A 25712-nucleotide genomic window follows, 5' to 3' on the forward strand; every position below is an offset into this window, starting at 1 on the left:
GGGCGCGGCCACGTGGGGCGGTGGCCGTGCGCCTGCGCAGCGTGGTCACGTGCTCGCGGCGGCCCGGCGGCGGCGAGTTGAGCCATGGCGGGGTCGGGCGGAGGTGGGCCGGGCCGGGCCGGGCCGGGATGGGGGGGGTGGCAGCGGCGGGGGGTCCTACCGCTCCTCTCCCCCCGGCGGCGGAGGCCCCAGCTCCCCGCGCTCGCCCCCCGCCCCGGCGGAGAGCGGGGCCTGCGCCGTGCGCGGCGCCGTTTCCATTGGCAACGCGCGGCGGGCGGTGGCGGGGCCGGGCACCGCCTGAGGGCCCGAACCGCCGCAGGGCGCTCTGGGGGCGGCCCCGGGGCTGGGCTGCTCAGCCCGTTGCCTTTTCCTCAGGGCCGCGACGTGCGGGAGCACCGGGAGTTTGGGGAGTCGAAGGCCCTCGGGGGAGGGCGCGGGCCCGGAGGGTTCCCAGGGGCCCGGGGGGAGTGGAAGCCCCGTGGGCTGTGTGACTGGGCGGGGGTCCCGTGTCCCCGGGGAGGCTCCGGGCAGGGGGCGGTGGGGCGGCAGTCCCAGCACTGAGCCTCTGCAGGTGCCTGCAGGTGCGAAGGAGGACGCGGTCAACGTGCTGGACCTGGCGGAGTACACCAAGAACCGGCCCTGGTGGCGCAAGATCTTCGCTCCCAGCTCGGGGTCGAGCGCTGAGAAATACAACGTGGCCACGCAGCTGGTGATCGGAGGGGTCACAGGATGGTAAGATGTGCCGGGGTTGCCATTGCTGCTGCCTGTGGGTGCTAGCTGGGCTTTGGGGAGCGTGGTGACAGGTGCAGGGTGGTGAGCTGGCAGTCTTTCAGAGAAGGCAGGTGTCCAGCTTGCTCAGCCCACTGTGCCCTGGCTCGCTCCGCTGAACTGTGGGAGGTCTTGAACGCTGTTTGTAACGTGGAGCTGAAGAACTGAGACTAACTCCTAGGGAAGAAAATGGCATCAGGCTTTAATTTTTGAGGTGAGATAATTCTCTTTAACTTCTGGCATAAAGTGGTGGTGTTGGATTTAGAACAGGCAGGTATGAGTCTCTTGGAACAAGGATTCACTGGAGCTGGATGCGCTTAAAAGCATCTGCAAAAAAAATCCTGTAGAGGTGGTGTACTGTGGCTGTGGGCACGGTTCCTGGGGCTTCGTGTCACTTGTAGCAGGTGCTGGGGCTGGTGGCTTGTGGCTCTGTTTGCAACTTCATTCCCACAGCAGCATTGTTTGAGTTGAAAACTTGGTCTAATCACACTACTTTGCTTCTTTCTGTGCCCATTGTCTTCATCTGGCACAGAGTTACCCATTTGAAAGTATATGGCAGATCTTCACTTTCTGATAAAATATGGGCTGTCCACCTCTCTTTTGTACCTTCACTAAATGTATATATTCAGAAGTGGGTAAGAACAGGTTACCGTGTTGTTCTGCAATGTTGAGAAGGAAACTGTGGTCAAAGTCAAGTCTGGTTTGGGTGATACAATACACTTGCCCTTTGCTGCATGACTGAGCAGTGCGGTGGCACCTGATGGAGTTCTAGTGACTGCAGTGATGTTTTTCATGTTGAGAGTGTGTAACCCAGTTTGGAGACCAGTATAGCTTTAGACCACTGTTGTCAGCTTGTTTCAGCTTTTTTATCCTCTGAGAAATGAAAAGGAAAAGTAAGTGGTTGTTCGGGCATGAAAGAAGCTTGCCTTGTGATTTGCTCCCCGTGTTCTACCATGGAGCAGCAGCAGACTTGCTGCCTGATTTCCTTTCAGAGATTATACCTGTTAAAAAACAAAACCCCCTGAAAAAACTAAAATCACATGTTGATTTTGGCGAAACGATGTGTTTCCGATTACTCTTGTGGAAGAAGGTTGACATTGAATAGATAAGAATCAAAAGGCTGGCATGCACTAGTGAGAATTAAAAAGCTATAAAGCTTCACTTTTGGCTGGGCGCAAATCCTTTCTCTTTCTCTCTGGTTTTACGTGGGTTTCTTCTGCCGTTCATCAGGCTGTCTCCGAGTCTTGGGTAATTACTGCCAACAGCAGCCTTGCCTGTGGGAAGCATGCCGAGGAGTGTGTGTTTGGTATCTCATTCTCCTGACTGGATCCTGGTTGATTTGTAGGTGTACTGGATTCATTTTCCAGAAAGTTGGAAAGCTGGCAGCGACAGCGGTGGGAGGTGGCTTTTTCCTACTTCAGGTGTGTATGAACAGCGGACTGGGCTTTCCAAGAACTGTGCTGGTGGGGACAAAGGGCTGTCTAGTGATCGGTACCTGTTGGGGCGTGTGGGAACAGATCCCCGCTCTGCCAGGAGCTCTATGTGGCTGTGGATGTCACGGGTGTGTGCTCCCCGGGGTACACAGATGCAGCAGCAAAGCGGGATCAGCGTGCGTAAACTTAAGGATTGCCACAGGGCGCTGTCTGCTTGGGGTCTGCAAATAAGGGCCAGGCCCAAGGCAGGTGGGGCTGTTTCTGAGTGAAGCGGGAGGCAGCCTTTGGCCGCAGCAAACCACTGCTGCTGCAGGACCGCCTGATCAGAACTGGCTGCTGTACTTAGTCCTGTGCCTGTGGAGATGTGTCCCTGGAGGAGCAGCCGTGAAAGCCAGGAGCGATGTGTCCATGTCTGTGGTATGTTTCCTGTCAACCTGGCTACCTGAGGAGTCAGGCCAGCACAGATGGGGCTCTCTGTAAAGTGTCGGGGATGAGGAGAGAAACAGAGATCTCTCTCTGTCCTCAACCATTTCTCCCGGTTTCCAAGAACTCTGGTGCTGAGGGGAGCTGCTCAGATGTGGGGAACTAGTTCATATGTCCTGCAGGAGACAGAACAGCTCTCGGGCCTCGCTCAGCAGCCTTACATGTTTTCTTCTCAGGCGCTGTCTTGCGTGACTCGTTCTCCCCACTTTTCTGGCTCTGCTTGTTCTGCTGAAAGCCAAAGCTTGATCTGAGCAGGGCGAGTTTCACTGCTGAATCATCTTGACCAGATAAAATATTTCAAGAGGAACAGGCTATTAATAGCTGCGTCCACCCACGGCAGCGGGAGAGCTGCAGAGAGTCCCAACAGTATACATGGCAGTTGTGAGGGGGAGGTGATGCCAGCTTTACATTAGAGAATAGAGGCTGAAACAGGCTAAGCTGCAATGTGTGCCCTGCTCTTAGGGGATTACTGTGGGAGGCAGATGTTGCAGGACAGTTAATACAGCTACAGGGGTGGTCCTTCATCCAGTTTTTAATCTAGTGTGCTCATCCTCTCAGCCCACTGGACCAGTGTGTGTGAGGTGGCTGTGGTCAGGGAAGGTGGGTGGGCAAGAGGGATCTGTTTAGCCCTGGTCACTCAGGACTTCACTCCAGGAACGTTCTTTCCATGTCTCAAAACTCCAGATTGCAAACCACACAGGATACATCAAAGTGGACTGGAAGCTAGTAGAACGGGACGTGAACAAAGCCAAGCAGCAGCTGAAATTTCACAGCAGTGGTAACAAAATGTCTCCAGAAGTGAAAAGCAAAGTGGATGAGGTGAGACAACTCTCTCAGGGCATGTGCAGGTGCTTGGCTGGAGAGACAGCAGAAAATGAGATTGACTTTAGGGCTCTTATGGATCTTACATTGTGCCAATACAAGGAGGGAGTGCTTGCATGACGGCACAACTGGAGAGATGGCAAAGCTATCTGTGTGTATTTGAGACAACCAGGGCAGCTTCTAGACATGACACCATCTCACCATGTGTTGCTGCAAATTTCTTGGGGTTGGGCTAAAACCTGCTGGGCTTGTGAGGAGAAGTCTCTTCAGTCAGACAAGAAAAGCCAAGCAGATCTGGCAGCAGAGTGGCCTAGTTAACCTGGGCTCTGCTGGACCTTGGTCTGGCACACACAGCAGACTGACCGTGCGGGGTTTAGAGAGCCCTGGAGCACGTCAGCTCGGGCTGCAGCTCTCAGAGGATCCAGACTGCTGTGGGACTGGGTCAGTTCAGGAACTGTATGCGCAGCAGGGAGATTGGGGAAGGGGGAGGTCATTAGGTAGGATACTTCCCACGCCCGAGCAGTGGCCTCTCTCTGAGCATCACTCACCTTGGAGAACAGCATGAGCAATGTATTCTTATGGGGAGGGTGGGTGGGTGACCTGCTGTTGTTGAACACTGTTGGCTCTTCTCTGCCCTGCTTAGGTGATCATATTTATGAAGAAGAATGTTATCCTGACTGGAGGGTTTGCTGGAGGATTCCTGCTCGGAATGGCATCCTAGAAACTGCGCTCCACTCTTCCTTCATGCCCAGCCTGCCCTGCCTTCTTCTATGGCTGTTCTCTCTCACTTAGAACTCAAAGGATGTTGCTGGCAGGCTCAGTCCCTTCTGCTCACAGGTTCCAGCCCTTATTTTTTACAGCTCTGCTTATAATTTCCAACCTTTTCCTCTGTCTGGACTGTTAGGGTGCTGGGATCAGTCTTTATGTATCATTGTGATTCCTTTCCCCACTAAATATGCCCAGTCCCAAATTTTCTGATGAGTTACAGCCTCATAAACATGTAGTGGCAGAGAAATATCTTAAATGCGCTTCTCCTCAGGTGCTTAGGGCTGTTACATGTACCTGTCTGCCAGTATATGTGTACAACAGCTGTCAGCTGTTCACTGCTATTTAGCTTGCACTTTTTCTACCCTGGTACCTAGAAAGCTCTGTGATGGTGTGCACAATTCAAAATGTGCTTGGCTGACCTTGAGTGGCAGCAGAAGTGTCTGAGAACAGTCTGGGCTGTGTCCAGGGCAGGTGGATAAGGAACGAGTTCATGCTATGCGTGATGCTGGGGGTTCTGCTCTCCCCCTGCCATTGCACTGCACACAGATGGCTGTTTGGCTTCTCCTTTGCTGTTATTTATGCCCCTCAGTGGAACTGCAGCACTGGCACCACTGGTGGAAACTGAGTGCTGTGGGTGACTCTCCAGGCCCTTTCCTTATCGTGTGTTCTGAAATTCAGCGAGCTTCCTGCACTGTGGAGGTCTTTTCTGGCTTGCTAGCTTACTGCTCAGCCTTTGAAATGTGCTGAGGTGCTCTCTTATGGTGGGCAGCCTTCCAGCTGTCTGTGTCAGGCAGCGTGCATTTCAGCTGCGCCGCTTACTGTAAATCACCTCGGTCCTCAGACTGGCGTTTCAAGGTCTACCATGACCTTCTCTGGCCACTTTGGCATCATGATGCTTTTAGAACTGTAACCATGCAGCACGGGATTGTAGACAGGAAATGCACCCCTGTTTAGGGTACATTGCACTTCTCCAGGGTCCCTGTTGCCAGCTCAACTGGACTGATGGTGGGGGAAGATGTGCAATCTGGAGTGCAGTCCTTTACCTGCCTCTGCGGAGCACAAACTCTGTCCCCTTGGTCTTTGCAAGCAACTGAAATGACAAAACTGTTGGGAAAGCCAGGTTGTACTCTTGTGTGAGTGGCTGATTTTCATACTTTCTGTCTTGGTTATGTTCCGTCCTTCTTTGCATTTACCATTTCCACAAAAAAAAAAAAAAGCTGCTTGCCTAATTCCATCAGCCGCAGCTCTTCTCTTGCAGGGGGAGAGGCAGCCTAGATGCAGAGCTCAGCTGGTTTTGGACAGTCTGTCCCAGTGCAGCTGTGTGCAGAGCAGAACTCAAACCTACAAGAGAAAATTCAGAAAAAAACCCCAAACCAAAACCTTCGAGGTGTTCTGAGGTGTTCTGCATTGGGTGTGCTGGGCTGGCATTGCCACTTTGCAGAGTGTGTGGGCTTCCATGGTGGTGGCGAGGTGTCCTCCAGCAGGTACAGGTAGGAGTTCTTGCCAAGAATGTTTTTCTTATGTGAAAGTCAGCTCATCCTTCAGTGGGAAACATGCCAGGGAAGGATGATGTGCGTGGGTGATGGGAATGCAGCACCTGGCTCAGTGGCTGCACCCCATCTCCAGTGCTGTGTGTTGCCTTTCTGATCATCGCTCCTGCTCGCGCTGTGGCTATAAATGGGGATCTTCCCCGAGAGCTGCTGGAACGGTGGGATTGTCCACCAGAGGTTTTGGGATGAGCGCTTGGAGTTGTTAATTTTTTTTCAGCTCTGTTGATTGAAGTGCCAGTGTAGCAACACATTGATTTAACTGAGGTTTTCTCCCCTTCGGGATCTGAAAAGGGGCTGCAGGTAATCAGGAAACAGAATTTGATTTCTTTGCTCCTGTTCTGCCGTACGTGGCAAAGGAGAATGAAGGAGCAGGTTGGCTCATGTCCTTTTAATGATGGTCTTCCTAAAAGCTGTCCAGGAGTGATGTGATGCAGCACATAGGTCTTCAGTAAATTGGTGTTTGGGAGTTGAGTGACAGGTGGTGGGGGAGTTTTTTTGGTGTTTTTTGTTGGGATTCTTTTGGTTGGTTGTTTTGTAGGAGCCCTGCAGGGCTGAACATGCATGAATTAATACATTTGTATTGCAGGGCATCTCTTGTTCCTGTAGGAAAACAGCATTGCTGCCACTCTACCTGGTATACTGCATAACACAACTTCTTCTGAGATGCACTGAAGTCCACAAAGCTTTCTCCAACGACAAAGCTCAAAGTAAAATCATTAACAGACCTTAGGGATGTTTTTCAGGCTCAAATAAGTCACTGTTTCTGCCCAGCCCCAGGGAAGGGTGCACTGGGTTCTCCACAGGGTCCCGACTTGCTGCTATGGAGGGAAATGGCCCAGAGAGGGAGCTAAAACGCCTCAATTGCTGCCGGAAAGGGAAAACAAGTGACAAAATCATGTTGAGTTTGATGCGAATGCAGGCAGGGAACAGACAAGGACATCAGGATCTGGTGAATCTTTCTGCTGTGCCAGTGTTGGGCTGGTGGCAGGTACCATTTGGTGCTGCGGGCCCACACCGGGAGCTTTGATGCTGCATCGGCCTCTGCGGGGATGCGTTTTCACTGTTGCAGGTGCCAATATGAGGTGTTTCTCCCCCGCCCCGTCCCCACCCCTGCTCCTTTGGTCTTGTTTCAACAACTTCTGGCGTTGGTTCCAGTGTAAGAACGTTTAAAACACACTAGGCTTTTAAAGTGTTTTTATATATTGTATGTAAATGCTTGTTGAAGTGATATTTTATTAAACAGTTTTGCTCTAATAGCTTCTATGTGTGAGGTCTGTTGACTTCTTGGGAGCCAGCATGGTTTTATCTCGCCCTGCACATTGCATTGGACTCATGGGAGCAGTTCCAGCATGAGGCCAGCAGCCTTCCCCCTTCTCTGCAGGTAACCACGGGCTGCCTTAACAAATGCCTCTCTTGGTGAGCCTGGCACCAATCCTTCATGTTCCCAAAAGGTGGGATGCTTCTGGGGCAGGAGGTGATTCTGATGCCAGCCTGGCTTCAGAACCTCCCTGCTGAGCAAGTTTGCTCCACCCAAGTAGAAATGGGCATGGAAATGAGGCTTTTAATAGGTGTAACAGATGCCTAAATATTTTTTTTTTAATTGTCTATTAGTGACTTTCTTTCCACTGCTCCTGTTCAGATAGCACCAAAGGGAAAAATGAGCAATGTGTCAAGTGTTTGAGCTGCTTCAAAACCTTGTCATCACTTTCCCCTACTTTTCAAGAATCCTAAACCTGCTATTTTGTCTTAAGGCTTTTTTGGTTTTGTTGTTTTTGTTTGTTTGTAGGAGGAGGTAAGGGGGGAAAGGCTAGCCCTGAATTATTCTTGAGCCTGGTTATAAAAATATCAAGCAGCTTCTATTTAAACGTGATGATATCACATGAAACTCTGGACTGTGAATGGCAGCCAAGCCGTCCGGCTTGCAGCTACGTTGTATCCTCAGTAAACAACCAAACTGAGACTGCAGTTTGTTCCAGTAATTTATTTTGTATTTCAGAGCAGTGAATACAGATGGTTTGCTTTTCTAGGCTTCAATACACTCAACTATTGTGCCTAGACTACAGTGGTCTGTTTATAGAAGCTGTATTTTGTAAGTAAGTTGTACTTGATCACAGCACAAAAGTCCTTTACGGCTAGATCTAATGACAGAGTTAGGAGCCTAGTGGGTTTGAAGTCTGAGATTGGGGTGCCTGGCCCTACAATGGACCTGGCACCCACTGTGGTGCCTGGACTCCTGCTACAGGGGACGGAGAGACTGAGGCAACTCTGAAGGGTGATGCAGGAACCTGTCTGCTGAGCTCTTCCTACAGGTCACAGGAAATTCTGCTGCAGGGGTGAGAGCTTCTGAAAAGCCATCTCTCCCTGGAGTCCCGACACAGCCGGCTTGTGAGTGAGTCTGGAATGCTGTGTTGAAACCAAGTGCTACAACTGCTTATTCAGTAAGCAGCGCCTAAATCAGTTCTTGGATCTAGCCCAGGGCTTTGTGACAGGCCTCTGGGTACCAGCAGCTTGAACTACGCTGGGTTCGTAACATATTGCTTAAAGGTGTTCAATTGTACATAAATTTATAAATTTTATATCAACAGTCAGATCTTTCAAATGAATATTGCTTTTTTAAAAAAAATCCTATTCCTGTAGCAATCCCTGAAATAATGTTCCTGTAACATCTTTGTCATGCAAATAGCAGCGTGTAGGCAATTCAAATATAAAGTAAACAAAAGTCTGTCCAGTGGGAAAGTGAGGCACTTAGGCAAAGTGACGTGTAGTCACTCGTGATCTATGCAAGACCTAGGAACAATCCCAAGACCTGATTCCCATTCTTGAGCTTGAACCACTGGACAGGCAAATGTTGTCTGGAACTACTGCACAACGGCAGCAATACCTTTGCTGTGTCAAGATGGGCTTGTGTCATGCTTAAACTCACTCACTCTGCTGAGCTTATTTCCTGTACCTCTCGCTCCAGAAGCCAGAATAACTTGGTTCCAGTTCTCCATTTTGTGAGCAAGGATGGATTAGAGTAAGGTAAGCATTCTAAGAACATCAAATTGATTTTCCACAGACACAAGTGCGATGCAAAGACAACGTAGAGGATGTTTTGGTACAGAGAATAAAGTCTGTTAACCAGGCCATCTGTTGGTACTGCGTTATACTTTTTGGTGTGCCGGTTGGTGTGTTCCAGGAGCGATCTGGCTTTCCTGAAAGTCTAAAGAAGGCTTGAAAAAACACACACAAGCTCTACAGGTGAGTCTGTGCTCCGGCACCTGCTGGAGCTGCATTGTGTTACTGAGGTGGTGGGGGAATTCGTTCTGAAGTCGCCTTAAGCTTTTCTCTCTCCCTTTCTTCTTTCTCAAACCCTGAACAACAGATGGATCTGCCCTTGGGGTACCGGGCACAGCACTTGCGCATCTCCTGAAGCACGGTTTCACACTTAGACTCCATGTAGTTGTTCGCTGGAAAATAAGAAGGAGACACAAAGTCTGCAGATGGGAACAAGTTTTATCCCCAGAGGGGACACATCTAGCCCAGCCCTTCAGCTGCTGCGCAGCATGTTTTTCTGAAAAGCAAGAGCTGCTTACAAGCATTTCATCGCTTTCTCTGCCTACAAAAAAATCTCTAGTTTCAGCTGTCTAAAGCCATGCAAAGGCAGCCTTGCTGTTGTGGGTGGGAGCAGCTTCGGTCCCCCAGTTTTGTAGCTATCACATCTCACTACAGTAAGAATGAGGTTTCCCTTATTGCTGCCCTTTAGTGTGCGTGCTTTTAAGCTGGATCTTGTCATCCATGGTCTTCAGCCCAGCTGCCATGTCACTATAAGGTTTACACCTGAGTGTAAATATAAGAGCATCCAAAGAGGACTTGGTATAAAAAGGGACAGCCCTATGGGGTTTGTAAAAGGAAGGGGAGAGGAGCACGACTGCCAACCTCCTCCCGGCAGCCTGCTGCGGGCAGGCTGCAGGTCTGCGGTGTAGCCAAAGCGGGCAGCACACTCACAGGAACACTCAGCCAGGCACCAGCAGCCGAGCCCAACTGCACAGAGCCAGCAACACGACCACCTTCCACACAAAGGTTCCACCTCTAGCTCAGGAGGTCCCTTAGCCAGACAACTGTTACTTGACCTCCTCTCACTCTCCTTCCTGGAGTTCTGCTCTTGGACACTGCCAGAGCTGGGACATGCGGCTAAACAAGCTCCTAGTCTGACCTGGGATCCCTGGGCTCACGTCTTTGTGCACAGAACAACTACACCCACCTCTGTACTTTCTCCGTATTACCTTTGTTTCAGGCTGGGAGAGATTTCACAGCCCCGGCAGCTTTAGGCACTGCAGGACACAGATGATTTCTCCAGCATCCTTTCTGCCCTAGCACTTTGCTGGCTGAGGTGGCAAAGCCCACAGTGCTTTGCAGGGCTGGCTACCAGGCTCTCGGAGAGAAGCCCCAAAGGTATGTGAGCAGACTGAGTCTGTGGCTTCAATTAACAACTACCTGCCTGTCCGCACAGAAGCACAGGGCATGCAGAGCTACCCACTCTGCCTTGAGTGAGCTATGCAACCTCTACACAGCTGTACTCTCCCCCAACCTGCCACTGATTTTTAAAAGGCTAAAAGAAGCAAGAGCAACCCAATGTCAGACAAACACAGCACCCGTTAGAGAGCCCAGAAAGCAGCAGTGAATGCCGTTAGTGAGCAAGCCAGCCCGGTCTGATGGCTGGGCTATGAATTCCCTAACTGGGTTGGTGAGTGACCTGTAACACAAGCACAGAGGTCACCCCTGAGAAAAAAGGTGATGGTGATGTTACTTCTCTGCGCAAGCTGGCAGCCTGGGAGGCAGGGCAGGCCCTTGGAAAGGACAGCTAATCTCTCTCCAGAATAACCTGCCGATTATGAGCACTCCAAGGTTCTCCTAACGGTTCCTCTGTCTGTGCAGGTTTGTTTCTAAAACCACGGCTACATACAGGCACATCCTGCTATTAATATCTGTCAGGAATGCATTCCTGAAAAGGACAATCATTAGTTGTACAATGGATAGCAAAACAGAAGAGAGATTTACAGTGGCATTCAGTCTCACAGAGGAAGCAGACAAGATCTTTTGGAACACTGACCCACTCCAAAACCAGCCTTTGAAAAGCCAGCATCTCCCCAAATTTCTGCTTCTGCCCTCTATCCTCTGCACTGTGTACACTCTATGTATTTGTCAGCTAAAGCTCTATACACGTCCTCTATGGCATTAATTCTTACAGGGAAAAATTACTTTGCTGTCTGTCAACTCAGCTGCTTCATCTGTGCAACTCAGACATCTCAGTAGCACAATAATCCATGAACAACAACAGCAGTCCAAAATGATAGCTAGAGAAGCGGTGAACAGTGGAGTGTGCATGTAGCAGAGTCACAGAGCTTCTTTGCTAACACTTAACCATTCAGAGCAAACCAGTACACAAACCCACACAGGTAAAACGCTAGGAATAACGTCCATGAATGTTAAAAAAGGAACACTGTCACAGATGGGACCCAAACAGGGTCAAATATTAGCTTTTAAGTACAGTTATTATGGGGAGAGCAGGCAGCCCTTCAAGGGAGAATGCTCCAAACCTGAAGACAGTAATAGGTACCATCTAGACAAATGCTGGGGACATGTAGAGGACGTGTTACTTGCACAGATTGCAATCACTGTGTTTGCTGCAGCTTGCAAAGCCATCCCTCTACTTCCCCAGCAAGACTCCCTCCCTGCTATATTTTAGCTAACCTGTTTGTAGTCTGTTAATAAATTAAAGGCATAAATGAGGTGCTGTGGAACTGGCCTGGCTGATTTTAGCATTGCTGGTCTCCCACCCCATTGTCCCAGGGCTAACACTAGGAGTTATCTCGTAAAGCTCAGAGCCCAGTGGCTCAGGGCTCCACGAGGAGAGCCAGGAAGAATTCCTTCCTATGTTGCTGAGCTGCCTTGGCACAGAGGAATGTTTTCTCTTACTCATTCTACAAGGCAAATCCTTTTTCAAAAAGCAACAATTAAAAAAAAAAAATTGTCCTCTGCAAATAACAAGCCTGCTCTCCCCAACTCAGGCTCCCAAAGCACATTATCACATACCCTCCCTTGGCCATACAAATATTTAGCTAAGCTAATACAAAACAGCTGTTAAAGGTCTCCAGAGGGAAACAATCTCATACCTTTGGGCCAGATCACATATACCTAACCTGTTCCTGACAGACATCTGTCTGACCTGCTCTTAAAATACTCCTGGAGCTAGAAGCTCTGCAGTCTTTTCATACAATCCACCCACTAACTCACTACCCACTCTGTAAGAGTTTATTCTCATGTCTCGCTCTCCCCGCCTACAGCTGAGTCCCAACACTACACATGGGATCTCACTACCAGCACGGAGAACACTGAAATAGGCACAACATTATTGTTACAAACACTCTGTTTTGTACTAACGGTGTCTCGTTATTTACGATCAAGCACAAGGGAATTCTAATAAAACCAGACATTATAATTTTGTTTGATTTGCAAGCAGGTGATGCTAATGTGCTTGCTTGCTTTCAAGGCGAAAGGAGAAAAGGGTTAAGCTAAAAGAACTAAGTTCCACCAAAAATCAAGACACCAAAAAGACAAAGTGACACTTGGTACCTTGCAAGCATTTCTGTATTTCACAGGCTTGTTTCTGGCAGGGATCCTTCTGGGACATGTTCAGAGAACTAAAATGATAGGAAAATGTTACTGTAGAAACAACATGCTTTCCAGGGGGTGGGGGGGCAAGACACTGTCTTAAACCCAAGGCTTTTAAGAGCTCCCAATTTCCCTCTCTGTCACAGACAGTTCAGAAAAATGTATATTGCTGCTTGCAGATGCCTGCCAACATATGCAATAATTCTCTGTGTCTGGCTAAAGGATGATAATGTGGACAATGAATACAGGAAGTTTTATGTTGCTAGGCTTGAAGGCCTTTTTCTTTTCTCTGGTCAAAATACGTCCTTTTCCACTTGGATGCACAAAGATACCAGCAAAGACCCAAATTAACACGGCTGACCGATTTTTAACAGTTCTGTGCCTCCAGACCTTAAACTAAAACACGTATGTGCAAAAGCCCTCCCTGTGAGCTCTACACAACCAAGGATTTGGTGTTAGTCGTATATATGCAGCTGGAGGAGGCATTTAAAAACGAACAAAACAACTTAGTTGCGTATGTCCCAGAAAGACAACGATAAGGGCTTTTTTCTTTTTCTCCCCAGGATAAAGTCTCTTAGAAATCCCGCCCCCGAAAAAACAGACCAGAGGACAGCCCCATCTTGTTCAAATCCCTACAAAGCAGTATTTCAGACACTCAGTTTGACTCTGCAGCTGTGACACCTCCAACTGTGATCTTCCCTGAGAGATCAAAAGACAAGCAAAAACTGGTGGTACGAGTAGTTGGACAGGAGACCTCTCCAGGAAAGCACCGCTGCCACCGAAAGCAGTGGTGGGACTTCAGCTCCTGCCCCTGCCCAGAGCCAGGCAGGTGCTGCCTTTCAGATTTCTGATAATTCCCCAGCCCACAGCACTTTTCACTGTTGCTAGGACATTATTTCCAGCATCCTGGCCAAACTCCACTTGGGGCAATTACATTCTGCCTACCTAGAACTCCCCCTGATGTTTCACTTGGACACAATACTCCTCTTCACTGCCTGTCCTAAACTCTTGTGTGATGTTGCTGTGTGTTGTTTAACTGCTTCCACCTCAGAGGTGGCTGCATTTCAGTGGAGAGAGAATCATTTATTGTACAAAATATACAACGACATCTTCCTAGAGCCACTGCTCCTGAAAGACAAAAATTCATATTAAAGAATGACTGGGAATAAACAGAGCACAGTACAAAGCAGGGGTAATGTCTACACATACCAGATTAATCACCAGGCACGAGTTTAAGCAGCAGTTCTTCAACACCACCAAGCTGTAAGCGACAAGGAAAAGTTCAATACGTCTACAGGTACTGTGGCTGAGCTAATGGACTTCAACAAAATAACAGTCCTTTGCTGTCCCTCAAGGATCTCAAATGACTTCACAAACAGGCATGACTATGGTCTATTGTTGCCACCATCCTTACCATGAGATGGTGCTCTATCTCCCAAACGCGAGAGTTACTATCCCTGTACTGCTCACCCTGGGACAGCTGCCACATATGAGGCAGCCGGGATGGGGGGAGCTGGCTGGGTCGCAGCGCCTCACCCAGGGGAACCTGAACTCTTTGGATCCGAGCCCTCAGCATACCTTCCTCCTGGGGGAAAAGTAACAAAAAGAGCAGGCAGTTACTGGCAATGCAGTACAAGCACCTGCAACAGCAAAGCTACAACCACTGGGAAGCTCAAAGGACACTTGCCTCTTCCGCAGCCACAAGCCACGTTTTGCGGTGCTCGTCGCAGTAAACACCTACGCGTCGCACCCACAGCCGCACGGGAGGAGCGCCAGCGTGCCCTCCCGCTGCCATTCCCTCGGCCGCTCCGGGACGCTCCTCAGGTGGACGGCATCAACCCGCAGGATGCGCGCATGGTCTCTTTAGCTCTGAATACATTCATGGAGAAAGCTCTCAGACCTGAAAGGCACCTCTGGGTGACGTCTGTGTGAGATGCTATGTGCTGAAATGTCCCTAGAAGTCGGCTTGGGAAACTAAGGTGGTGCCTAAGCGAACAGAAATGTCGTGAGAGGTTGTACGCTGAGATGCGCGTGCTGCGTGGCGTTTGTAAGGCATTCTGGGGCAAAAGGTGCTATAGGTACGAAGTTAAACCCTGTGAATATTGGCTTTGCTTATTCCACTAACAGTCCTAATAACAGTCTCTGTGTAAAATGGGGGGGGGGACGGGGGGAGAAGAGTGATTTACACAGGAGTTCCGTGGCTACTGATGGTCTAAATCCCAAAAGCAAAACTTGTGACAAGAGGTGAAATTAGCTTAACAAGAACGAAGATCAGTCTGGAGACAACGCATGAAACTCCATACGCACGACTCTCATATTTGGAACTTGCAGAGCTGTCATTGTGACGGGTCCTTCGTCTCATCTCTCAAGGGGACGGCAGCATTGTCCATTCACATACAAGCTTCTTGGGAACAGCTCTCGTGACTTTGCGTAGTTCGGCTTTTAGATGGTTACAGGGAGCCACCGGCATCAGCAGGGGCAAAGGAATTTTGGACATTGAGGTGGTTCTTCCTACCGGAATTTTTGTTTAACAGCAAGTTTATCTGTGTACCAGTTAGATCAAGCTGAGCCATTAGCAAATGAAGGTCAGGGGAAATGATTCTCTCTTTGAACCCTAGAAGAGGTAATCAAAATGGTACAGACAGTCTTCATTCTTTATCTAGGTTTAAAGTAGAACAGAGTTAAGCTGTAATACATATAACATCCTTCTGCTACGAAGCAGATGCAATATTCCTATCCCAGTGAAACACAGTGGTCTTCTGAAAACTTGTAAAGTTACAAGGCACATTTCAGACAGGAGCAAGAAAATCTGGGTACAAAATAAAGTAGGGAAAGTCAGGGAGAGAAAAAAATTGTTATACATTGGGGTACATATATAACAGGAAATACATTTCTATGTTGCCTTCTGTATCTTACATCAGTGCTTCTCTACCTTCTCGAATCAAATGATCCCTCAACCTTTTTGAAAACAAAACACCAACCACGGATCAGCCTGAACAACACTGTTTCTAACAAACTTTTGAGTATTTCTCTATTATTTCTTTTTCTCCCATTCTGTTTGTCTTCTTGCTTGATGTGTGGGAATGTGTATGTGCATTATAAAAAGCATCACTGCTCTGAAGACCACCCTGTGATTTGGTACAGCCATTCCAACCAATGCCCCAGCAGCTGGATCACTGGCATTTAGAGGGATGTGACAGCAGACTGACACGCCTCACAAGGCCTTCAAGAATAAACTATGAGGGTTAAAGGGACATTCCTGTAAACCTTTTTCACTCTGCTTTACCCTAAGTCACTTAACAAATTTAAGCCCATGTCTGGAAATCACTTTGCCCAGCAGCAAAATGCAGCAAGCACCACTGCTCGATTTCAGCCAGCTGAATGTAATCACCCAGGTTGGAATTCGGCCAGGATACTCTCCTACTCTGCAGTAAACTGCCAAAAGCTCCATCACGACCAAAAATGCCCAAGGACTTGCTTTTATCCCGTTCAAAGCTGGAATTTCTACAGCCCATCAGCCCCAGGCCAAAAGACTCAAGACTCAACACTTCAGTGCTGGGAAAATATTACTCGTTTAGTGAACACTATTTCCTACAGCAAGTAAACTCTCCTGGAAGGTCTCTTATCCAAATACTGACCTGGTTCAGTCTTGCTAAACTACAGCACAGCATGTATGTTTGTGTGTATTGTGTATGAACATGGCAGCAATGACAGGCATAGGACTGACAGAACAAGGTCTCATGCAGAGGACAGTGCAGAATGGGCAGCAGTTAACATGTGTTTTCACCCTTTGCCCCGCTAATTTGTCCCAAACTTCCTCCGAACTCCACAGCTCTGAGTTCAGTTGCCAAAGTTCAAAGGCCCAGTCTGGCCTATCTTTTCAACAGTCTCAAAGGCTGACACAAAGGTGCCCAGTTAGTGCCACAAATAAAATACTGAAGTCAGGCAAAACCGTCAATTGGGTTTGAACTAAGACAGGTCTGTCTTTAGCAGTCAAACATACAGAAGAAACAGGAGATTTGAAAAAGCACGCGCTTAGACATTTGCACCTGGAACTTTAAGAAGAGAAAAACACAGACAATTCCTATTATTGCAGACTTTATCAGAAAGCAATAAAAAAGCCTGAAGGAAGACATAGACGAAAGGAGAAGTAAGCTTACTTATATTTAAAACAAGTTGTAAAACCTGTTTCTCACATTGCTTGCTTCATAATCGATGAAAAAACCCACCATATCCAACAAAAAACAATCAGCTTAAATTTGGAAGATTGCAGCGTCATCCTTTGACACAGATTTTAATGTTCCCATCAACATAATTGCTGTTTAAAGTATTGATTTGGGGAGATTGAAACCCCAACCCCCAAGGACAGGACCATGACTTGCAGGTATTCTGTCCATCTCTCTCCTTAGGAGTTTAATGCTGTTCTGGGACCTGGGTGGATTTCTGAGCCACACAATATACGAATAAATGTGCAAAGGGCCAGGAGGAGGACTGCATCTTGTGGTGAAGACAATTTATTTCCTTTTCAATTAAGTACATTAAAATATTTTATGAAAACAGTTAAATAATTTTTTCCAGCTGCTGCTTGGACCATCCTGAGAGCTGGAGCTCAGCGTGCTAAACAAACTCCACCCTTTATTACCTTTTTTTTTAAAAAAAAAAAAACAGGGGGGGACTGATTCAGATTGTTAGAATTGTTCAGCTGCCATTGAGGCGCCAGGGATCAAAAGCAGTGCTGAGGCTCAGTGGCCCAGGCACAGCGCTGTGCTAACAGCGCTGACAGCACTAACAGCCTGGCAGTGTTCAAGAAGAGACTGGACAACACCCTCAGACACACGGTGTGGACTGTGGGGTTGTCATATGCAGGGACAGGAGTTGGACTCTGATCCTTGTGGGTCCTTTCCAGCTTAGGACATTCTATGATTCTAATGGGGCTGCAGAGCTCTGGACCCAGGCTGGCCCGTGCACAGCTGCCCACACACCCTGTGCAGGAGGGGGCTGAAGGGGAGATGAGCTTCCCCGAAACACCCAGCAACAGGTGAGGGATGGGATGGGCTCCCTGCCGGTGCTCGGTGCTTGGGCGGGTTCATTTGCTCTGCAGCTTCCCCCGGGGGCTCGGGCTGTGCCCCAAGCGAGCAGCTCCGGGACCTGCTCTGCCCGCCCTGCGGAGCCTGCGGGCTGCTCACCGGGCAGCGCTGGGGAGGGTGGGCTGGCTGGGGATGAACAAAAGAAATAGGAAGACAAAAAGAATCATAAAATCATTTCAGGTGGAAGAGACCCCCAGGATCATCGAGTCCAACCATAACCTAACTCTGGCACTAACCCATGTCCCTCAGAACCTCGTCTAAACGCCTCTTAAGCCCCTCCAGGGATGGTGACTCCAGCACTGCCCTGGGCAGCCTGTTCCAATGCCTGACAGCCCTCTCCGTGAAGAATTTTTTCCCAATATCCAATCTGAACCTCCCCTGGCGCAACTTGAGGCCATTTCCTCTTGTCTTATGGACAAGTGCCGGGGGAGGGCGTGGAGAGCGGGGCGGGAGCCGGGCCCGGTGCAGGGGTGCGGGGAGGGCCGGGCCGGGCCGGGCAGGCCCCGCCGCCGCGGCGGGCGAAGGGCGCAGCGCGTCTCCATAGCAACCGCCTCCCACCCGGGCTGGGCCTGCGGGGCTCGGCGGCCGCGCCTCGGCGTGAGACGGCAGCGGGCGGAGCGGGAGGCGCCGGGCCGGGCCCTCGGGCCGCCCGCCCGTGACCTACCTGCAGCCCCGCGCAGGTGACAGCCAGCGCCGAGTGCACCGAGCAAAGCCTTCCCCGCCCTCCCCCCTGACCCCGCCGCCTCCCTCCGCCTGATCGCAGGCCCCAATGGCCGGCGCGCAGCGGAGCCCCGCCCCGAGCCGGGTCAGGTCGCGCCGCCCCGTCCCGTCCCGTCCCGTCCCCCTCCGCTCCGCCGCCCGGGGCAGCGGCCGCAGCGCGGAACCCCGGGGCCGCTGTTCGCGTGGGCGACACGGCGCTTCCGCCGCGCGGCACCGCTCGCCTCTCCGGAAGCCGCATTGCAGCTGGGGCCACGGTGATTAGCTGGAAGGGCCAGCGGGCAGCGCTGGGATTGGTCCTGCTGCCGATCGTGGGCGGGGTAAACGGGGGGCCTGGTTCCCTCCTACTTCCGGGGTGGTGGGGTGAGGCGGCAAGATGGCGGTGCAGGCCGTGTACTTGGAGGCCGACGCGTTCCTGGTGTGCCTGAACCACGCGCTGAGCACCGAGAAGGAGGAGGTTATGGGACTCTGCATTGGCGAGGTGCCGGGGCTAGGCGGGGCGGGGCGGGGTGGGAGAGTCAGCGGGAGGCAGCGCTGCCCGGGCGGCGCTCAGGGCCTGCGCCGGTGCGGGCCGTGGGGCAGCGGGCTCGGGCGGGGGGCGGCGTGCGGGGCTGGGCTGGGCTGGGCTGGGCTGGGCGGGGCTGTTCCCGGCACGGCCGGGCCGCTGGGCCTCGGGCCACCCCAGGCCGGGCTGGTGCCCACTCATGGGTTCCAGCTCTGTGTTCAGTTTTGGGCCCCTCATCATAAGAAGGGCGTTGCGGTGCCGGAGAGAGTGCAGAGGAGGCAGCAAAGCTGCTGAAGGGTCTGGAGCACAAGTCCGATGAGGAGCAGCTGAGGCAACTGGGGCTGTTTAGCCTGGAGAACAGGAGGCTGAGGGGAGACCTTATCACTGTCTGCAACTACCTGAAAGGAGGTCGTAGTGTGGAGGGGGTTGGTCTCTTCTCCCAAGTAGCAAGTGATAGGACAAGAGGAAATGGCCTCAAGTTGCACCAGGGGAGGTTTAGATTGGTTATTGCGAAAAAATTCTTCATGGAAAGGGTTGTCAGGCATTGGAACAGGCTGCCCAGGGCAGTGGTGGAGTCACCATCCCTGGAGGGGTTTAAAAGGTGTTTAGATGAGGTTCTTAGGAACATGGTTTAGTGCTAGAGTTAGGTTAGGTTATGGTTGGACTTGATGACCCTGAGAGTCTCTTCCAACTGAAATGATTCTATGATTCTAAAGTCAAAGCTTAGAGTTGGGGAAAGTTCCCTTCTGCATGCCTGGCTGTGCTCTGCTGCGTTCCTGTGCCTTCTTTGCTGGCCTTTTCCTTGTGTGCAGTTGTTTCTTTAGCAGAAAAATGATTTTTTTTTTTTTTTTTTTCCCTTCTGTGTCATTAGGTTGACACCAGCCGAATTGTTCACATCCATTCCGTGATCATCCTGCGCCGCTCTGATAAAAGAAAAGACCGTGTGGAAATTTCGCCAGAGCAGCTTTCAGCTGCTTCTACTGAAGCGGAGATATCCTTTAGTAGAGACAACAGCAAACTCACCAGTGAAGTGGTTTTACCTCACACCTCTTTTTATGTGCTGTGCTTTAGACTTGTTCTGGTTGGCTTGAAGTTGTCTGCTGCTGCCCTCCTACACCTGTGTGGTTTGATGGGCTGTGCTGGCAGTTGTCATTCTCTGGAGTCTTTGTTGGTTCCAGCATTTGCAGTGGAATTCTCTTATAACTGGTTTTTATAATTTCTCTGTATTTTTGGCAAGGCTCCGTTTCCAGGTGCACTGGAGAGCCTTTTCCCTACAGATACTCCAGGCCACTGTGTTGGACAGCTTGGTGCTGTGTCACTGCCACGTGCAAACAAAATCCAACTTGCTTCTGCAGCCGTGACATCCTGCAGTGCTGGGGAAGAGGCTTCTGTCAGCTCCCTGCTGTGTCTTGTCACCCTTCTAAAGGGATCTGGAATTCTTTTGACTGATGAGAAGCTCTTATAAAACTCTGCTGTTTTTCCTTGTACAAAAAACTTCTTCCATTTACTCTGTCGGTTTCAAAAGCACCTTGACCCGCACACAGGTTGGCTGAAATGACGGGACGTCCCATGAGAGTCGTGGGCTGGTATCACTCTCATCCTCACATCACTGTCTGGCCATCGCATGTCGGTAAGAGCAGCCTAGGTCCAGGTTCTATATGAAAACTCGCAGCTGGTTAATTGTGTTATTTAATTTACTGGATTTTCAGAGCTGCACATCCCAGCTATCTAAGTTTGTTTTCTCACATGCCTTCTGGTAGGACAAGATTGTCTGGGTGGGCTTCAGGAACCTCTGCCAGTGTATCCCTGTTCGTGTCTGTGTGCTCCAGGTTGCTCAAACTACCTGTGACTCAGTCACAGATCAGCTATTGCTGTTCTTCCACACAGGAAAACTAGACCTAGGGTGTGGGCAACAGCAAAATAAGCTGTGGGAACTGTAGGGCTGCTCTGATCATTTTTGACACCTGTGAATGTTAATGCAAAACCAGAAACATTTCTGAAAGAAGCGCGTGAGTGTCTTATACATGTTGGACATTATGGCTACATAGTGATCTGCGGTACCAGGCTGATGCAAAGATTATTTCTTGTTTTGTTAACTCATCATATGTTTTTAATATTTGCTATTTAATTACATTTTAAATTGGGGGGGGTTGTTGTTGGTTTTTTTTTGTTTTGTTGTGTTTTTTTTAACCTGCAACAGTCTGTCCAACAGGTCTGTACTTACCTGGAGTAAGTGGTTTAAAATGACCTTTGTTACCCAGTTCCAGGTCACCCTTCAAACGGTGGCAAATATTTTTCTCCTTCTTCAGGTGACCAGTGCAGTTCTTATTCTCTTGTTTCTTTGTCCGCAGATGTCCGCACACAAGCTATGTACCAGATGATGGACCAAGGTTTTGTAGGGCTTATCTTTTCCTGCTTCATTGAGGACAAAAACACAAAGGTAGGCAGCTTAAAAATAGCAATAAACCCTCCAAGTAGCCATGACAAACATCAGCCCCAGGACAAAGCTGAAATCCTTGGATGCAGCCGGCAAGAAGGGCTGAGCTCTGTTTGGAGCACAGTCAAAGCAGAGGTGGAATGGTGACGTTTGGATCGTAATCCCAACGACAAAAGAATGAGTTATTGACGAGGCTGCGCTTAGCCACCGTCTGGCTCTGCAGCCAGCAGAACTGGGCTGGTACTGGGGTTCTGGGGCTGCCTCAGATGGGTGCAGTGTGTGTGTGTGTGCTGACGTGTGCATGCATGTGCTGACACATATGCTGATGCGTGTGTGTGTGTGCGTGCACTGACGTGTCAGTGCCCTTCGGCTGCTCAGCCCGGCAGACAGAGCTGATTGCATCTCTGGCTTCCTTAGATGCTGCTGTAGTGCGAGTGCTGTGTCTTGTCTAGGTTTTCCAGGTAGCTATTGTTTAAGATTTTCTTTTAATGGTTAACGGGTCTGTCAATATCTGCTTGTAAAGAGTTCTGGCGTCCCAGTCAAAGCGCAAAGCACGTGCCTTTGCAACCTGTTAAAATGCTAATTGAAAGCATATTCTGCCTCCTAAAGGATCTTGTGTTTTTAGATGATTTTTTGCTCTTGGAATCTGACTTTCTGCTGTCTCTTTTAGACAGGAAGGATTCTCTACACCTGTTTCCAGTCCATTCAGGCCCAGAAAAGCTCAGAGTGAGTACAGCAGGAAAATGTTATGTCCAGCATCAGACTGCATTTCATCTTCTCTCTCCTTTCTGAGTTGTCTCAAATAAGTGGCTTCTAGACTCATCATGAGGAGCAAATATTGCATAGAAGTGCCTGAACAAGCTCTCCTTATTTCTGTTAATGCAGGCTGCTTGAAGAGAATCTAAAGATTAGGACTGATTAATTTAACCTAGACAATTTTGTATCTTAAGATTTGGTGCAGGACACAGTAGTCAGAGTTTGAATTTGTGCTGTAATGTGTGGTGCAGAAGGCCCACCCTTTTGTTTTCACCTCTAGACATCGAGGCTTCAGCTTGCATGGTGTAGAGTCCCTGCCAACCATGCACATGCTGTGCATCACTTTTTTTTTTTTTTTTTTCCTCCTCTACTGCTTTGAAATTAATTGTCGGCTACCCTTTTAGGTATGAAAGGATTGAAATTCCTATTCATGTTGTCCCTCACGAAACCATCGGAAAAGTGTGTCTGGAATCGGCTATAGAGCTGCCCAAGATCCTTTGCCAAGAAGAGCAAGATGCCTACAGGAGAATTCACAGGTAACAACCCTGAGGCTGCAGCCCTCTCCACGACTATCTTCGCTAACATGTTCTGCTCTTGCTGTAAGTACCATAACCTTAGCAGGGATATAGAAAATAAGCATTAGCAGCTTGTGTAGGAGAACTGATTGAATACCTTCACATTAAAGAGTTGAAGTTCTCTCAGCCTTGCACACAAGAGTGAAGCATAACTTCTCCTTTGCTGCAACCAAAAAAGCCAGACCATGTTTGAGCTAATGGTGGCACTTCAGTGATGTGTGTGATAGTAATTAGTGTTTAACCAGGGTAAGAGTGCTGAGAAGTCTGAAAAATGAGAATAAGTACCAGCTTTTTTTTTTTTTTTTTTTTTCTCCTGCCTCTTGTGCCCAATGCTTGTGTTTCTGTGCTGTGGGATCTTGGTTATCCTTGTGAATGTACAGGGCTTAAACAAGTGAAGAGGTTTAGATGTACCTGCGGTGTCAGTGACTTATAGGTAGCTGGTTCTGTGGCCTGGGTTTTCCTAATGTGCAATTCACCGCTGCCTTGTCACCAACCTGTGTCCTGTTCATTCTCCTAGCCTTACCCACCTAGACTCCGTGACCAAGATTCATAACGGCTCAGGTAAGGATTCCTTTTTTGCGTGCAGGAGCCCAGGGAGCTGCTCCCAGAGTCAAAACAGGAGAGGCTTGAGCAGGGGTTGGCTTGGCTCTAACTTCAGGGGACAGTAGAGCACAGCTGTGTAACAGACCTCCCTTTGCCATGAAAGGCACTAGTAAATAACTATTAAAGGACAAACTTGTCTTTTTAGTTGTCATACAGTTCATTTCCAGTTTCCTTGTTGCATTAAGTCTACTGGAGGAGCAGAATTGTAACTGAATGCTTTAAAGGAAAACATCAAGGGCTGTAAAATAACCTAATCCTGGGGTTTCTGAATGCTGTTGTATCCTTTGACCTTTGTACCATTGGTTAAAATTACAACAGACTTTGGGGATTTTTTGGATTTATTTTTGTTTTAGAACAGCAATGGGATTTTGGATTTCGTGATTGTTAAAGTAGTGTCTCGCTGATCTATATGCATTTTTGCATCTCATGGCACTTCCTCTAGATTGTGTGCGTATGACTTCTTTGCTTTTGCCACCAAGATAGGGTGAATCCTAATCCCGCTTCTGTTCTGAGATAAATACCCCATTGTCTGTTCTCACCTGTTCAATAAACAAGGCATTCTTTGCTTTTGAATTTAGAAATTAACTAGCATCAATGCTGACTTATATGCAGATTTCTGATGTAGGTCTGTCACCCGCCCTGGGTGTCTAAAGGTCAGATGGAAGTGCCTTGTTTCACAAGCTGCTAATTCTGACTTCCCTGTGGGGATGTCTGGTTGCCTTGGCCAGGATGTTGGAGGGTTTCTGTGACTGTCTCTATCGCTCTTGATTTTGGGGTTGTTCTAGCAAACTGAGCCTTTTGTGTGTTTGCACTGGTGTGATATGTTCTTGCCCTTCCCAGTGTTCACAAAGAACCTCTGCAGCCAGATGTCTGCCATCAGTGGGCCGCTCCTTCAATGGCTGGAGGACAGACTAGAGCAGAACAAACAGCGGGTGCAGGAGCTGCAGCAGGAGAAGGAGCAGCTCCTGGAGGAACTAGCTGCTTTAGAGTGATGGAGGAAATACAGACTGTTCAGAAAAGAGACATGAAAAAAAACTGTACAAGACCTACTCCTGGCTGAAGGGTGGCCCTGCATTGCCTTGCGGTGAAGATCCAAGCTGTGTCTCTCCTGCCCCACGCAGCAAAGAGCACTTGGACAGGATAAGGGCTTTCTCTGCCCCAGCTTGGTGGAGAGTGATGGTATCTCTCCAGGTGCTGCATGATGCAGTGGAACTCTAGCTCTGTGGTAGAGTTGGGCAGCACCTGAAGAGACTTCAGTTCCGGAGGACACACACCATGGAACAAGTTGTTTCTCCCTCCCCTATATTTTGTCAGAAGTCTTATTGCTTTACATGTATTCCAGGAGCCTAGAACAGGAGGGTTAGAGAGGAAAAGTGTGTCCCTGCAGTCATATCTGATGCTGCCAACTTCTGCCTTCTTTTAGTAGCTTCAGTTGACCGTGATCTTAGATCTAGTAATGTTCTGGATTACTGGTTATCCACCCAGTCAGGTAAGAGGTGGAAGGGAAGACTGCAAACAGACCTGGAAAAACTTTGACGTAGGATCTGTGTTCAGCATACTTCAAACCAAATAAAGAATTCCAAAGCCAGAGCTATTTGGAGTAGAAATGAAATGGATGCTACCAAGTGCCAGTGCCTGCATTTTTGGGACACAGTCTGTTTTTCTCTTACTCCATGTAATTCTGTTGCATGCCCAGCACTGATTTTCTCTACAAAGTAGCCTGGTTCTGCTGGTGCAGTGAGAGGACTGTGGTTCCATTCCAGAGGGGAAAAAGGTTAAGATGCTGAGAACTGACAGATATGCAAGCCTGTTATTGTTACATGCTTGACTTAATTGCAGCAATTTCATTAGATTGAAATGGAATGAAATACCTGTTGAACAAACCCTTTAAATGGTCTTGCTGATGCATTTCAGAGTATCCCTCATCATGTACATAGTCATCTGCTTTCTGTTACGTGAAGTCTGTCTTGTGTGAGTGAAGGAACCAACAGCACAGTTAAAACTTTTGTTTTGGCTCCTTGGTTTTAATCTAAGTCCTTATGTGCTCAAGTAGATGAAAATGAGCTGCCTGAATTACTGCAGTGGAGGCTTTTCAAAGGCCGGTGTCTATTCCACTGTTACTGTTTTCTAGTTCAAGTGCTCTGTACCTTAATCTTTCCCGGGGCAGCAGGTGCCTCACTGCCCCTGTCTTGATGAGAGCTCCTTGGAGCTCAGCCAGCAGCCCTGAGCCTCATCACCTCTGTGCAAGGGGACAGGGGCTGCCCTGTGGCAGACAGGGCTGGTGACAAGTGGTGCCAGCTGGCTCTGCACTGTCACTGAGGCTGGGGACACCTCTGGGACAATGTCCAGTGAAGGACATGGGTGACAGGGGACACCAGAGGTGCCTCCCAACCCACACCCTGCTGTGCAGTGCCATGGACTTTCTGTCATCATTACATCTTGCTCATTCTTGCCCATTTTAGAAAAGCCCCTAAAGGCTTCTTTATTAGAAGTATTCAATGCTAAAATATTACAGTCATCTGGAATCCTCCAAAGCACATTCTTGGACTCATGT

General features: G+C 49.1%; 3 protein-coding genes across 6 annotated transcripts; 2 read left to right on the forward strand and 1 right to left on the reverse strand.

Moving 5' to 3' along the window:
- On the forward strand, window positions 1-7080 carry FUNDC2 (FUN14 domain containing 2). Its single transcript, XM_065643031.1, has 5 exons — window positions 1-103; window positions 582-732; window positions 2114-2189; window positions 3369-3503; window positions 4150-7080. Exons 1-5 carry the CDS (start codon window positions 85-87, stop codon window positions 4225-4227), a joined length of 459 nt encoding a protein of 152 aa, XP_065499103.1. The 5' UTR covers window positions 1-84; the 3' UTR covers window positions 4228-7080.
- A 721-nt stretch (window positions 7081-7801) lies between these two features.
- On the reverse strand, window positions 7802-18283 carry CMC4 (C-X9-C motif containing 4). Of its 4 annotated transcripts, XM_065643032.1 has the most exons (5): window positions 13949-14018; window positions 13688-13739; window positions 13424-13606; window positions 12440-12507; window positions 7802-9273 (listed from the first exon to the last, which is right to left on the reverse strand). In XM_065643032.1, exons 4-5 carry the CDS (start codon window positions 12495-12497, stop codon window positions 9104-9106), a joined length of 228 nt encoding a protein of 75 aa, XP_065499104.1. In that variant the 5' UTR covers window positions 12498-12507; window positions 13424-13606; window positions 13688-13739; window positions 13949-14018; the 3' UTR covers window positions 7802-9103. The 4 variants fall into 4 exon arrangements, with proteins under 4 accessions (XP_065499104.1, XP_065499107.1, XP_065499105.1 ...); XM_065643035.1 differs by lacking the exon at window positions 13424-13606 and having other exon boundaries at window positions 13949-14019; XM_065643033.1 differs by lacking the exon at window positions 13949-14018 and having other exon boundaries at window positions 13688-13837.
- Window positions 18284-18642: 359 nt separating this feature from the next.
- BRCC3 (BRCA1/BRCA2-containing complex subunit 3) lies at window positions 18643-25329 on the forward strand. The gene is made up of 8 exons (XM_065643335.1): window positions 18643-18763; window positions 19659-19778; window positions 20330-20417; window positions 21139-21227; window positions 21895-21950; window positions 22385-22516; window positions 23073-23116; window positions 23999-25329. The coding sequence occupies exons 1-8, from the start codon at window positions 18659-18661 to the stop codon at window positions 24148-24150; spliced, it is 786 nt and encodes a 261-aa protein (XP_065499407.1). The 5' UTR covers window positions 18643-18658; the 3' UTR covers window positions 24151-25329.
- The last annotated feature ends 383 nt before the right edge of the window (window positions 25330-25712 follow it).

This window comes from Caloenas nicobarica, chromosome 12, assembly GCF_036013445.1.
Source record: "Caloenas nicobarica isolate bCalNic1 chromosome 12, bCalNic1.hap1, whole genome shotgun sequence".
Lineage (NCBI taxonomy): Eukaryota > Metazoa > Chordata > Aves > Columbiformes > Columbidae > Caloenas > Caloenas nicobarica.